A 15,145-nucleotide genomic window follows, 5' to 3' on the forward strand; every position below is an offset into this window, starting at 1 on the left:
TCAGAGCAAGCATATTAACTTCCTTATATACAGTCGAATATGTCTATAGGTTACACAAAGCTAGTTCTTAAAACGTTTGTACCAGGGAAAACATTTTTCTTTGACTCTTAAAACGGATTTCTTAACCATTCATTTATAATATTCCGTATTTCTGATTTTTTGTTCGATAACAAAATTATACGACTTTTTTTATGACTACGTGAACTTGTACCATTTATTTTTGCTGGTCTTTAGGAAGACAATTTACAATTTATTGTGAACGGAGGTACTTATACATAACCTTATAATTCTGTTTGGAAACAAAAATAAATTCCCAATATATAAATATACATGTATGAATATACATGTATTATATGCCGTGTACATGGTTGGATTTTGTAGATATAACTACCGCACAGAAAAAGTATCATGTATTTCGAGGCTTTCATACTCAAGGTTTTGAATTCTACCCTTGTTGAAAACCTGTGGAGTTCGCTACAGTTCCTTAAAACATCAAGTACTTTTTTTTGTAAATTAAGTGCCGTCTCCCTTAACATGCTAACATTTAAGTCATATCTTTTCATTTTCATATTTGTTTCCCTGTTTGTCTCTGTTGTCTTGATTGTTGGAACGATTAGTGGTATATCTAACAATATTTACGAAACCTTTCTGAGAATAATGAATATTTCTTCTCTGTCAGATATATATCATTACCAATGATAAAATGAAATGCCGTACATCACATCTTATAAAGGTTTAAATTTCAAATATTCGTCAATAACTTAAGATAAAGAGCAATTTTCAAATGTTAAAGGGTACATTTGTATTTTTTGCTTCGATTTGAAAGAAATTTATTTCAGTTTTTTTCTGTGACAAAGTACAAGCATAACCGTACGATTACCTATAGTTGTGAATGTTTGTGTCCTTTGGGTCTTTTTGTGGATAGTTGTCTCCTTGGCAATAATACCACATCTTCTTTTTTATATGTCGGTATTGCAACAATGTATGCTTGACATAATCCCAGGGACATAATAAATAGATAGGTATGAAAAAGAAAAAATATGGGGTATTCTGTATCAGACGAAAAAAAAACTATTACAGTGTTGAATCCCATAAATATTCACAGTGCAAGCAGTGTATAATAAGTAATCGGTGATTTCTAAAATTAAATGAACCTGGATAAATAATTCTTTATACTAGTAACAACTTTCATAGAAACAATGTATAAACTACAGCATGTACAGTGCAATTCGTTTTTGTTGTATGTAAACGTAAGCTATATTTGCCTTTTCATGGAAACGAAAGTATAGAGATTATAGACGATATAAAGAAAAAAACTTCGACCTAAACAATGAAAACTTACACATTGGACATGAAATATTTAGTCGATGAAGAAAATTAAATTATGTCACTTCTGAAATAAGTTTGTCGATAACGTAACTTATTCTGACTGTAAAGAAACGCGAATTCAATCACTTCTCTGTTACGGGCTGTATATACTAGTCCTAGAATTTAAGACTAATCCCTGACATCATTGAGGCAATAGACTTACTGCCTAGGCGTTAACTTATTGCCTAGGATTTAAGCTTTATGCCTAATTTCGTCAAGCATCTAGTGCAAGAAAGTTGGTACCGTTAATTTTTTTTTCACTTATTGCCGCTAACATATATATTGTTTGTGAATCAATGGTGGAATGGTAGTTTTGTATGGTTAAGCAGTGCCAAAATGGTAATGCCCCCTCCCCCTCCCGTTAATGATTTTTAAAATTCGTTTGTACAAAAATTGTTATTAGAATGAAAGGTTGTTTTGTGAGTGAAATGAAGGCATTTTTCTGCAAGTTATTTCCTACAAAAAGTTGTCCTGAAAATTAAGGACATGATATTAACATTAAAGGAGCACTAGCTACGATATATATAAAAAAATAAAGTATGATTTTTTTTTAGATTAATCATTAACTAAATCGGAATAATGAAATAATAATTTGCTTTTAGCAATCAATTTGCTTTAATTTTGTTGAAATAAGCGATTATACATAATTTTTGACTGATTCACTTGCAAGTAAATACGTCATCATCATTCTAACCGGTATTCATGTGAACTTCAATTTAACCCCCTAGCTAGAGACTGACAACGCATGCATTGTACGTGAACTGGTTATTTAAAGAAAAAAATGTCAACAATGAAAGTGAAACTACGGTAAATCATTTGATTACTAATTCGATCCACATAAATCATTCTTATACGGTTGAAAACAATGAGAAACTTATATTTCAAATCTAAAAATTCAAATCAAACAGACCTATAAAGATCCAATTGCACGTGCTGGTTTAACCTATTCATATCTTTATTTGTGTTTACATCGCTTATATGGTCATCTGAGGTCAAATCGATAGTTAATTAGATGGCATCTGGATTTAAATACACACGAAACGAACCTAAATATCATCTACCCCATGCTCTGTAAACTGTTTATTTTAAACGTTTGATAGATTGGATACATGTTTTACATTGTTATTAATCAAATATGAGAATTTGAGTCAAATTGGTGACCAAGAATTTGACAGCTAGTGCCCCTTTAAGAAAACATATAACACAGTTAAACCCGTGAACTTATAGTTTCTTTGTATGTCAAATTGAAATTATTTCAGATTAATGAATTAATTGTCAAACGATGCCTTCTTGTTCTTTAAGAACCAATTCTTTTCAACATTCATTGTCTATTCATGCAAAAGTTGTAATGAAGAAAAAGTCAACTTTCTTTACAATATCACACAATAGTGTGCAATAATTATAGAATTTGTCAGTTAACACAATTTTAATGATAATACGTGTTTATTATTTCGGTCAAGAGAAAAAAATCATCAGTCGATTAAGACCGAAGTTTTTATTAATCTAAAAGAAATTTTATTCTATTCATGCACAAGCAATAATAAATCTGTGCAAAATTGTATCAAATCTTTATAAAAGAAAAAACATTTCAACATTGCAATTAACCCTGAGATGTCTTTCGGTTATTTGTGTCTTTTGACTGCAGACTCATTGACATAAAACTGATGTATTTTTCTAAATCAGATTTATATAAAAAGTCTGAAATTGACATCATCAATATGTTTGAACTTGTTTATAGATAACCTATATATAACGTATACAGTTCACATTTAAAGACGATCGGGATTCCTATGGGAATTAAATGTCTTCCTTTATTGCCAACATGGGCATTTATTTAGCTTTATCCTGCAATTGGGTGTCTAACTATATACTGTATACTATACGCGAATCGCGTTTAATGAAAGCTAATTCAAATCCAGTTATAACTATATGGACGTATGTTAGTTATATATACGTCCTTGTTGTAACTAAAAATAAATAAATCTAACGGACTAATGCTGAGTTCACACGTAATTCGAATTCAATTCTTATTAACTAGTAACGTTAAGCACGTTATTGCGTCCATTCTGTGTATTCAACAAGTCCACACTTATAAACAGCTTTTCTATAAAATCATAACAGTTAAGACATGTAAAACTTATATCCATAGACTAGACAGGTAAATACTATTTCGAAAAAAAGTGCAAATTGTTTTTTCATACTTTACTTTAGTCTAAAATAAGGACAACATCATATTGACAAAACGTCAAAAATATGCTTGTCAGACGTAACAGACTATATTCATAATAACTTTAGCAGGGGTGTTTGTGTTCTTCAAAACAGTTTTATATCCACGAAAATTCGAATAAATGATATGCTTCATATATAAAGTATTACAATATTACTGAATATGCGTTCCTGTAACGATCAACGCTATTTTTTTTGGTAAAAAAAATAGTGGTCATTGTGGTCAGATTTTGGAAAATGTTAAGTTATCAAAATGTATAGGTTTTAAAATATAAGATTATATGATATTTCGTTTGTGTAAATTATGCTCACAAAAGTACATACATAGACCATATCAGAATCGAATTTTTGCAGCACTCACACTTTATATAAAAATGCAACAGCTTCTGGCAAAAGTCTTGCAAGATGTCCAATGCCGGATTTTGCCGCTTTTTACAAATAAATTGGCACTTGCGACGCTATTCATTGCAAAAATAGATTAGTTGCATGCTTCATAGTGCTTTTCCGTAATTGTGCTTACGTTAACTTTGCAAAACAGCTACATAGTTTTTAATAATTTGCGTAGTCAAAACGACTTCGTTTTCAAAGAAATGAAAAGTCTTGCAAGTTTGTCCACTGGACGATTTTCATCCGTTTTCGACGTTGTCTATTCGGGGTACGCTATTTATGGTGGATCATCTGTATATTCCTCAGACAGAATTTTCTTGATGGTCAGATACTATCAATAAGACCACAAAGTATATAAAAAAATCCGATGACTGGGGTTGTTCGTTTAGATGAGGTTCTTAAGTTGTGAGAAAGTTAGTATCATGGGAGGATAAAAAATCCTTTTTTTCAAATTTTCAAATTTGGGAAGCGTTAAACTTCTAATTTTTTTTTATTTCTCTGCAATAAGATTCATATGTATAGAACTTGAAAGTGAAAATGAAATTGGGCATAAAGCGTGCCATTGGCTATATACCTCTCCACATCATACAAAGCTTGTAAATATATGAGATGAATTATAATTAACCTTTTATTTCTGACAATCGTTTCATTTCTTAATCTAATTGTACCGCTATAAGAAATTGAATTTTATAAGCAAGACCCGTTTAACTTGTAATTCCCGACAAACTTTTTACAGTAAAGCAAAATATATATCTTCCTCCTTTTCGGATCTAAATGGTGCAACTTGTGTACAATTTGGAAATTAGTATGGCGTTCATTATCACTGAACTAGACTTTTGTTTAAGGGCCAGCTGAAGGACGCCTCCGGGTGCGGGAATTTCTCGCTACATTGAAGACCTTCTGCTGTTGTTTTTTCTATGGTCGGGTTGTTGTCTCTTTGACACATTCCATATTTCCATTCTCAATTTTAAACATTGCATTTTATTACGTTTTATGTCAATTGGTCTCTGGTAGAGAGTTGTCTTATTGGCAATCATCATACCGTATATATCTTTTCATTTCATATAGATTTATGCATTACCCAAAATTTATACGATATATTTTGTTGTTTTTTGCTATATAACCAGTGTAATTTTGGTTCATTTTTTTATATTTTTTTATATTTTTGTAAAAGGGAATTACAATGCGCGTCAAAGTCGCTTTACAGTACTGTCCAAACGACGTTAACTTTTAATTCGTATTGACAAAAACGTATTTCTAACTCGAATTGGGTAATTCGAATTAGCTAATTCGAATCAATTCGAATTAAAAAGGAGGAGTGTGTGAACGCGATTAGCGAATTCGATTCGCATTCGATTCGAATTCAATATGAATTAAATGTCCGTGTGAACGAGGTATTAGTGTAAAGACGTCATAAATTAACAGTCTGGGAAACACCCTTCTTCAATATAATGTACATTAGAGCAAATACAACATGAGGAAAACTAATTAGCAAAAAAAAAACCGGCTCAAGCACTCCTTAAAAGAGAATGACTTTTGTGCATGACTGATTATTAGTTTTCTGATTACTATTTTCGCATTAAATATGTTCGATCACACCATGTATGACATGTATATCACTGACAATACGACTGGAAATAAGTTTAACAAAACTGAGAATCGTGCAGATTGGAAAGGTTGTATTATAAAAGAAAATGCGATTCGTTGATTCAGGAACATATCATATATTAACATATATATACTATTCCCAGGTCAGTGATTTGAAAAATAAAAAAATATAAAAACATGGCCTCGTTTAAAAACAGAAACATAATAATTTATATCCGAATGAGGAAGTTTTTTGAACTGTTGTAGATAAATCAACAAAATTCTGACTTGTCAGTATGAAATGGGCTAAATTTGATACGAATGTATTTAAGTGTCGAAGTAATTTAGGGCCGTGTTTAGGCTGTAAAGGTTTTTAGCGTAACCGCTGATCATGTGATTCTGAGAAAATTCAAAATGTCGGTAGATGGAGGGTGGGAGTTTGATAAATTTGATGATGGTTCTTTGCGTTAGTATAGTATTTTATAATGATAAGTTGTCGATGCAGTTTAATCAAATATTCTAAAACACTTTACACTTACTAGCACGTATTTTAAGGTTTCTCAGAAGGACAATATTTTGACAAATATGGCTTTGTTTACACCTCAATGTTAGACCGATTCCTTCTGTCCTTATAATGCATATATTTCTTAATTTCCATTAGCTTTTTATTCATTTTGCTATTTGCTTTTTTTTAGTGCAATATAGAAGCAGAAAGCAGTGTCCATTCAAAAAAGGAGATTCACATACAATTTGTTTGCATTTCTTTTTTTCGCGGATTTTATACATTTTTTCAGTCACCTGTAATTCACTATTAGATAATGTTTATTCATATTTGTATGTGCCTCACTATGAACAATGATCTCTCTAAGCCTAGAAAATCTTTTATTAGCTTGCCCAGAATAAAAGTAGAACGTTACAAACATACCTGCCAACTTTTCAAAATGCCCATGGGGGTTTTGCATGCAAGATGGCTGTCATAGTCCTAAAAAACCTTCAAGGGGGTCTGCAAATGCTTTTTGATGATGTTTTTTTAGTTCTTCATACTTTTATAAGCCTAAAGTCATTGTAAAATTATTTGTTTTGTTTAAATTGTGGACAAAAGTGCTCTTTCAAAATTTCAATTTGGGAGCCTCCATGGGGGAAATCCCCCGCAAATAGTGACAGTTGGCAGGTATGAATAAATGTTTAAAAAGAGGATTATCTAGACTCAAAAAGGTTGATGATCATTGATTATATAAGAAACCCAAATATCTAATAGAATATATTAGTACAGGTGGCTGAATAACATTTAAGATCAGCGAAAATCAAGTACAAACAAATTGTATTCAAATATCCTGTTTTGAATGGACACTGCTTTCTCTCTTCATATTGCATTTTTTTTTAAACAGGAAAAATCAAAATCAATAAAATCAATAAAAAGTAAATGAACATTAATAAATATGTGCATTACAGGGACAGAAGAATTTAATGACTTTTGGATCTACCAGTAACCTGAATATTTACAAACCATTCATATAGAAAATATTAAAGGCTTATCATGATCTATAAAAAAGAGAGATGCATCATGTTTCAGTAAATTAAAAACTTCACCTTACTATGAGGTTCACTGTATATCTGTACAGCATCTCTACAAAATAAAACCAAAACACAAATCCACTCTGAAGTGAGAAAAACAAGAAAACACAAAAATCAATCATTCAGTGATTGTTTAAGAAAAGAGAGTATGTTTTCCCTAATAAAATGCTAAACCAACTAAAATAGTGACTGCACATGAGATAAAGAGTACTAGAGAGCTCATTAAAATATAAACACATTTTTTTTAATTTCACATAAAGTTCATGATTTTCTGGTAAAAAAGATGTGTTATTAAAATGTAAGTTTTATATTTCAAATAAATGTGATTGATGTTGCAGAAATTGTGGGAGAGGTGCAGCTGAAAAAGTATGGAAAATTTTTAGAAGATTATGCTACCCAACTGAGAGAAATAGAAGAGGCTTTGGATGATTCCATTGGTGATTCGTGGGATATGACCCTTGACCCAATCTCTCTACAGGTTTTACTTCTTGTTTTTAAGTTGTATAATTTATACATGTTATAGTTACATACAGAAAAGTTATGAAATTAGCAACAAAATCCACAAATATCTTGAATATTATTTAAAAAAAAACCACCATAAGAAATTAATTAAAAAAGTAAATACATCAGCATTTTATTTGTGTGTTTAAAAATATACATGTATCAATGCAATATTGTAATTGAAAAACGTATTAGTCTAAAAATCAGGGAACTAAAAGTGAGTGTATTTTTTCAGCTGTTGCCATATGAACAGACATCACTACTTCAGCTGATTAGGACAGACAACAAAATCTTCAACAAAATTATCACAGTATTTGCAGCATTATGTTGTGAGATGCAGTCACTGAAACATGAAGCAGAAAATAAGTTTTACGATGCATTGTTGTTCTATGGAGAAGGAGGTAACTCTACTACTCATATGATACATACAAACCATTTAATGAAAAAAATATTGCAAGTTTTGACTTTTCAATATAAAAATGCTATAATTGTTGAAACATTGTGTCATAATATATTATATAAAAAGAGCACATGTCTCTATCATTAGTTAGTTTTACACTGTAATTTAGAAAGTTGCAATGCTTTAATCATTGCCAAAATGTCAAAAAATAGATGTCACGAATACAGACAACAAGTAAGAAATCAACTTATTACCAATCAATCTTCAGTGATTCATATAGATTCTCACATGATTAAATTGCAAAATTATCATGGTGGAATTAAAACAGCGATTATTTTGTCTAAATTATTGTTTTCTCCAAAGAATATGAAATCTGTCTACCCCCATGTACCATTTCAGTTGTTTTTTTAATGAAATGATTAATATATCCTTTCTGTTTATTTGATTTTTTACATCAAAATAGAAATTTACCAATGTATATATGTATGTTTGAAGTCCAGGTGGAATAGATTTAACTTATGATGGCTTAACCATGCAGTATGATTTAAAGAAGGGGAATAGATTTAACTTATGATGACTTAACCATGAAGTATGATTTAAAGAAGGGGAATAGATTTAACTTATGATGGTTTAACCATGCAGTATGATTTAAGGAAGGGGAATAGATTTAACTTATGATGACTTAACCATTCAGTATGATTTAAAGAAGGGGAATAGATTTAACTTATGATGGTTTAACCATGCAGTATGATTTAAGGAAGGGGAATAGATTTAACTTATGATGACTTAACCATGCAGTATGATTTAAGGAAGGGAAATAGATTTAACTTATGATGGCTTAACCATGCAGTATGATTAAAAGAAGGGGAATAGATTAAACTTATGATGACTTAACCATGCATTATGATTTAAAGAAGGGGAATAGATTTAACTTATGATGACTTAACCATGCAGTATGATTTAAGGAAGGGGAATAGATTTAACTTATGATGACTTAACCATTCAGTATGATTTAAAGAAGGGGAATAGATTTAACTTATGATGGCTTAACCATGCAGTATGATTTAAAGAAGGGGAATAGATTTAACTTATGATGACTTAACCATGAAGTATGATTTAAAGAAGGGGAATAGATTTAACTTATGATGGTTTAACCATGCAGTATGATTTAAGGAAGGGGAATAGATTTAACTTATGATGACTTAACCATTCAGTATGATTTAAAGAAGGGGAATAGATTTAACTTATGATGGTTTAACCATGCAGTATGATTTAAGGAAGGGGAATAGATTTAACTTATGATGACTTAACCATGCAGTATGATTTAAGGAAGGGAAATAGATTTAACTTATGATGGCTTAACCATGCAGTATGATTAAAAGAAGGGGAATAGATTAAACTTATGATGACTTAACCATGCATTATGATTTAAAGAAGGGGAATAGATTTAACTTATGATGACTTAACCATGCAGTATGATTTAAGGAAGGGGAATAGATTTAACTTATGATGACTTAACCATTCAGTATGATTTAAAGAAGGGGAATAGATTTAACTTATGATGGCTTAACCATGCAGTATGATTTAAGGAAGGGGAATAGATTTAACTTATGATGACTTAACCATGCAGTATGATTTAAAGAAGGGGAATAGATTTGACTTATGATGGCTTAACCATGCAGTATGATTTAAAGAAGGGGAATAGATTTAACTTATGATGACTTAACCATGCAGTATGATTTAAGGAAGGGGAATAGATTTAACTTATGATGACCTAACCATGCCGTATGATTTAAGGAAGGGGAATAGATTTAACTTATGATGGCTTAACCATGCAGTATGATTTAAAGAAGGGGAATAGATTTAACTTATGATGACTTAACCATGCAGTATGATTTAAGGAAGGGGAATAGATTTAACTTATGATGGCTTAACCATGCAGTATGATTTAAAGAAGGGAATTGATTAAATAAAGTCTCCTGTCTTTGCAAGAATTTCTTCACCCAGACTAATGATATTTGACCGATTGGTGAACTACCAAAAACTAAAAGTCAAAGCACATATTAATAGCAGAAACTATATTTTGTAGAGCCAGATGAAGGATTACAAGATGGAGATGCACAAGTACAAATGGGAAAGATGATGTCACTTATACAGGTACTTTAAATTCTGTAATTGTGTGGCTCCAGGTAGTTGGGAACAAAATGATGTTTCCTGAATATAGATAATTCAGGGTTAATAATTTGTCGCACAATGTAACAAAGCATCCAATATTTAGAATTTTGTCTCTACTCATCAAACATCCATACTCTCACTGATCCAGACTTAGAGAAACTGTCCAATAGGTTATTGCAAGTAAATCTTCCATGACATTTAGTGATGTGATGTCATTATTTACAAAAATGAGTACTGTGGATTCATTTATTTTCGTGGGTATCAATTTTCGTGGATTACTAAAAACTTACATATTCGTGGATATTTGATTTCGTGGTTTCGCCACTCTCGGTATACAAAACCTATTGAAAATATGATATTCTTTGAACATTTGAATTCATGGTTCACCTGTACCCACGAAACTCATGAAAATTGGTATCCAACGAATAATGACGAATCCACAGTAGTATCCTTGACATGTATGTAAATTGAACATACCTAAAGGCATTCTCAATATGTGCTAAATTGTTTGTTTATATTTTGTACATTCTTGTACATGTAGCTTTGAGGCTGTTAGACAAACTTTGCACCTCACCTACTACATGTATATATATATAACTACCATGGTTAACAAAAGCTGTGTAACTTTGATAGCAGAGATTTGCAAAGGAACCAGTTTTTTGGTATAAAAAAGACCATGAGTACCTCTGTGTAAACTGGGAACAAACCATTAAATAGTAGTAACATTTCTGATATGCAATTTATTTTTGTGTAAAATAGAATTTGTTACAGGATTTAAAGATTCACAATTTTTTGCAATATCTCTTCAAGGATATTTTGTTTTTATACATATCTGTCTCCCATATATTGAATTATTTTTTCTTTTATATTTTTCTATGTGTTTAATTGATAATTTATATTTTATAGGAGCTGTCATGTTTTGTCACCAGAAGTTATGAAGTGGTTAAGAGTGTTGTACAACAGTTTTCATGTTTATACACAGCTTCAAGGTAAATTAAAGAAATAAATTGTTACTACTAGAGTTTCTCAAGGGTATGGAACACTGCATGTAACTTGATAAAATAAACTTATAGATTTTCACTTAAAAAGGTGTTTCTTTAACTTGCAATGAGTACTTATCCTTATGGGAAAGCAAATTATTTTTATAAAGACAGGTATTTGATAAAACTATGTGTTTAGTCAAGGCATATATTGTTTAGTTACGGCAGTCGTTGAGTAAAGACAGGATAACTGTACGTAAAATTGAGAAAGGAAATGGGGAATGTGTCAAAGCGACAACAACCTAACCATAGAGCAGACAACAGCTGAAGGCCACCAATGGGTCTTCAATGTAGCGAGAAACTCCCACACCTGTAGGCGTTCTTCAGCTGGTTGAAAGATTATGTCTTCATCATATGAAAATCAGGCACAATCCCTCCTGTAAGGGGTTTAGTATCATACTATCATAAAATATATTATAGTATATGAATGAAGAAGAAATCTGAACCTTAGAAAAACTGCATTTATATTTATTTTTTAGAATTAGATATATAAGCAATAGAATTAGCAAAAATTCCAGCCTATGTTGTATATTTCTTTCAATGACTTTTTTCATTATTTTTTTCATTTACGCTTACTCAATATTGCCTTTAACTCATATAAAAATAGATTTTTGTTTTCTATGAAATATGAATCCTATCTTTATTTTAATGCAAAAACTGCCTCCATTAAAACAGGTGATTTTTGTGTGTCTTTCATGTAATGACAATAGTAAATGATTATATCACACTTTGTTTTTACTAATTTTAGGTCAGGACCAAAGCTGATAAATGTAACTGACGTTCATTTTCAGGTATGTTAACTTCTATATATAAATACTGTGGACTCTGTGTTTATGGCATCCGTTCTTTACTTCTATGATGACTTAATGATTTGCCTAGCGCAAAAAGTGTAATAAAAGTCAAAAAAATTGACAGTTCAATAATGTGGTATGAATACAAATGAGACAACTATATGGAGTTCAAATGGCTTGGGTGAAAGCAGCTATGGATTACTGTTGTCTTAAAATAAATTCATTTATGCTATTTTACGAAATTTTCCTCTGATCTTACTGACTGATAATTTCCTTTCTCAGCACAGTAAAGTGATATGAAAAATTATCGCTAGAAACTAAGCATGCACATGCCATGGGTAAAATAGTGTGAAACAGATTATCATTGGTCATCTGCACTCATCTGCTTTTCTCACATTAGACTTTCCTGTTCAAGCGGGAAATCAATCTTGTTGAGATGATCAATGATAATCTATAATTACAAAAAGTTTTTTGTTACAAAATGTACAGCTTTTCAGAAAGAAATCATGTAATAGAGGTTAAGAAGATAATTTTTTTCTCTCAAAATTTAGTTAAGAGTCAGTAGGTAAAATCAATTAGACACTTCATATCTTGGAAATATTCTATTGTCATGATAGTACTACATGTACTAAATTTTTGATAATTCAGAACTCTTTCTTTTTTATCTAAATTAAGGTTGTGTATGAACATCTAGGTGATTTACTGACTGTATTAATAACATTGGATGAAATCATCAACAATCATGGCACCCTGACAGATCACTGGACTCTGTATAAAAGGTCTGGTTTATTTATTTTACTCAATATACAATGTATCAAAGTTAGGGACTTTGCTAAATTATAAAGATTATGCTTTATCCAAAAATATTACGTTCAGAAAAATTCAATGTAATTTAGCATTCTTAATAAAATTTTCATTAATCTTTCAAAAAAATAAACAAGCCTTGGTGTCTTATTGACATATCTTGTACATTTCAGAAAATACTGCATATCTTTAAGAATGTGATTCGGTCAATGAACATTGTTGTGTGCAATTTAATAAATTGCTACATACAAATGATGCTGTTAAAATAGACCAATTTCGAGTTACATGTTATTTTTTCCTTGTCATAGATATAAACAAGAAATATTGCTTTTAAGTTTCATGATGCAATGACAATGCATGTGTGATTTTAGAATATAAATGTTAACATTACATTTTGAACTGATATAAAACCTGAATTTGTTTCCATATTTGGTAGATAAAGATTTCAAAATTTATTTATGATCAATTGTAAACCAAATCTGTTATTTAATGAGGATCTGAGCTCTCTGCAAAAATTGTCTTTCATGTAAATTGGTAAAACACATGCATTTTCTATATATTCAGAATGTTAAAGTCAGTTCACCATGACCCTGGAAAGTTTGGTATACAGCCAGACAAAATGAGACCGTTTGAGAAGCTTATGATGCAGTTAGAAGGCCAGCTGTTAGATGGATTGATATTTCAAGTGAGTTTTTACTTTATATTTAAATGTGCTTGTTGCAGCTGTAAAAAGTCTTATAGTAGACGAACAAGGTATTTAGAGTTGAATGAGAGAGAAAAAACAGGCACAAAAAATGTTTGATTGTAAACAGACTCTGTCATACCATGGATAGGGGCAATGATTCTATAAAATATTTTATAATGATAAAAAAAATCAGAAAGTCAAATGAGAGCTACAATACTACTGTTTAGAAAAGAAAAAGGTTTATGACTTTAATTTCATTAACTTTAAAGAAAAAAGTAAGCTTTTTATCAATTTCTGTGTAAACATTCAATTTGAATGCGAAATTTGAATATCAATGTTATGTTTTCCTTTTTAGAATTGTGTTGAGCAGACATTTGATAGCCAGACTGTGTATGTTACTAAGAATCCGGTGTTTGCTGAAGAATTTGCTGCCAATATCAGAGAAATTTTACCAGATCTGGAACAGAGGATAGGTATAATTATTTGTAGAAAGCAGACTTTTATATCACCACAAACATTTTTGGGGGTTCCGTATAATTATTAATACTATGATGTTGATGTTGTTGTCAGTGTCCGAAGACATGTTTGGTTTCCAGACAATAACTTAAGTTAAAGTGAATGGACTTCTAAGAAATTTACAAGAAGGTTCAACACTACTAGAGGAAGTTTGGGATTGATTTTGGTGGTTATGGTACCAACAGTTTATGATATAGGAGCCAAACACAATCATTTTTGTAGTCTATAACAGTAGAGTGTTTTTGTTTCACATTAATAGATTAAACTCTTCAATGTGCATGACAATTACTCATAATAACAGTTGTCATGATCATGATTTATAAATGATGGAATATTTATCAGCAGTAAAATGTTATTTCTTTCAGGAGAAAACAATGAAATGGACCAGAGGTACAAGTTTGTTGGTCTGTGTGGACTGTATGTTCTTCACTTCCAGATTTTCAGAGTCATTGATAAAAAAGTTTTCAAATCAATGTGGGATGTTTACAAAAAGGTAAATGTGTTTTCTCTGTAACAAGATACTCATGGTATTCATGGTTGATTGTTAGGTCAGGGCTATTCTAGAAAAAAATGTATGGAGGGGGGTTAGAAGGCACATTGTATTAATAATTCATGGGTGATGGGTATCAGAGTAACTTTTCTCACTATAATGCACTATAATTCTCAATTACAATTGTATGGGTGGCGGGTGCTGACAAAAACTGCCTTCCAAGCGCCCCCCATACATTTTTTTCTGGAATAGCCCTCAGTCAATTCATACCTGTTTTGGCAGACAAATATGAAAAATAAACTATATGTTCAAAATGTTTATTTATTTGCATGAAGAAAATATAATTTCTCTCATTTTATTTCAATATGAAAATAACTTAAAACATTCCCTACACGTATCAATTCTTAGTAGAAATCCAGAAATTTAAGTATTTGTAGCTAATTGAAAAATTTAGTGAAAAGTCAGATTTTGTGTATGTCAATTGTTTTATTATCTGTCAAATTTATGTCTTGTTTTGTACAAAGTTCTATACTTTTGCAATGGTATGAATGCATGACATAACTTAAAAACTGAATTAAGATAAAATGATATATGATTTCA

General features: G+C 30.7%; 1 protein-coding gene across 2 annotated transcripts in view; it reads left to right on the top strand.

Annotated features, from left to right (window-relative positions):
* The first annotated feature begins 5,943 nt into the window (after positions 1 to 5,943).
* The window catches only part of LOC134687365 (WASH complex subunit 4-like), a 47,420-nt gene continuing 38,218 nt past the window's right edge, over positions 5,944 to 15,145 (top strand). For both annotated transcript variants that reach the window (XM_063547608.1, XM_063547617.1), the window contains exons 1-10: positions 5,944 to 6,034; positions 7,482 to 7,621; positions 7,880 to 8,045; positions 10,134 to 10,201; positions 11,126 to 11,208; positions 12,008 to 12,050; positions 12,726 to 12,829; positions 13,419 to 13,539; positions 13,895 to 14,012; positions 14,421 to 14,548. In XM_063547608.1, coding sequence (XP_063403678.1) covers positions 5,983 to 6,034; positions 7,482 to 7,621; positions 7,880 to 8,045; positions 10,134 to 10,201; positions 11,126 to 11,208; positions 12,008 to 12,050; positions 12,726 to 12,829; positions 13,419 to 13,539; positions 13,895 to 14,012; positions 14,421 to 14,548 — 1,023 coding nt within the window. In that variant the 5' untranslated portion in view covers positions 5,944 to 5,982. The remainder of the gene's footprint in view (positions 6,035 to 7,481; positions 7,622 to 7,879; positions 8,046 to 10,133; positions 10,202 to 11,125; positions 11,209 to 12,007; positions 12,051 to 12,725; positions 12,830 to 13,418; positions 13,540 to 13,894; positions 14,013 to 14,420; positions 14,549 to 15,145) is intronic.

This window comes from Mytilus trossulus, chromosome 1, assembly GCF_036588685.1.
Source record: "Mytilus trossulus isolate FHL-02 chromosome 1, PNRI_Mtr1.1.1.hap1, whole genome shotgun sequence".
Classification (NCBI taxonomy): Eukaryota; Metazoa; Mollusca; class Bivalvia; order Mytilida; family Mytilidae; genus Mytilus; species Mytilus trossulus.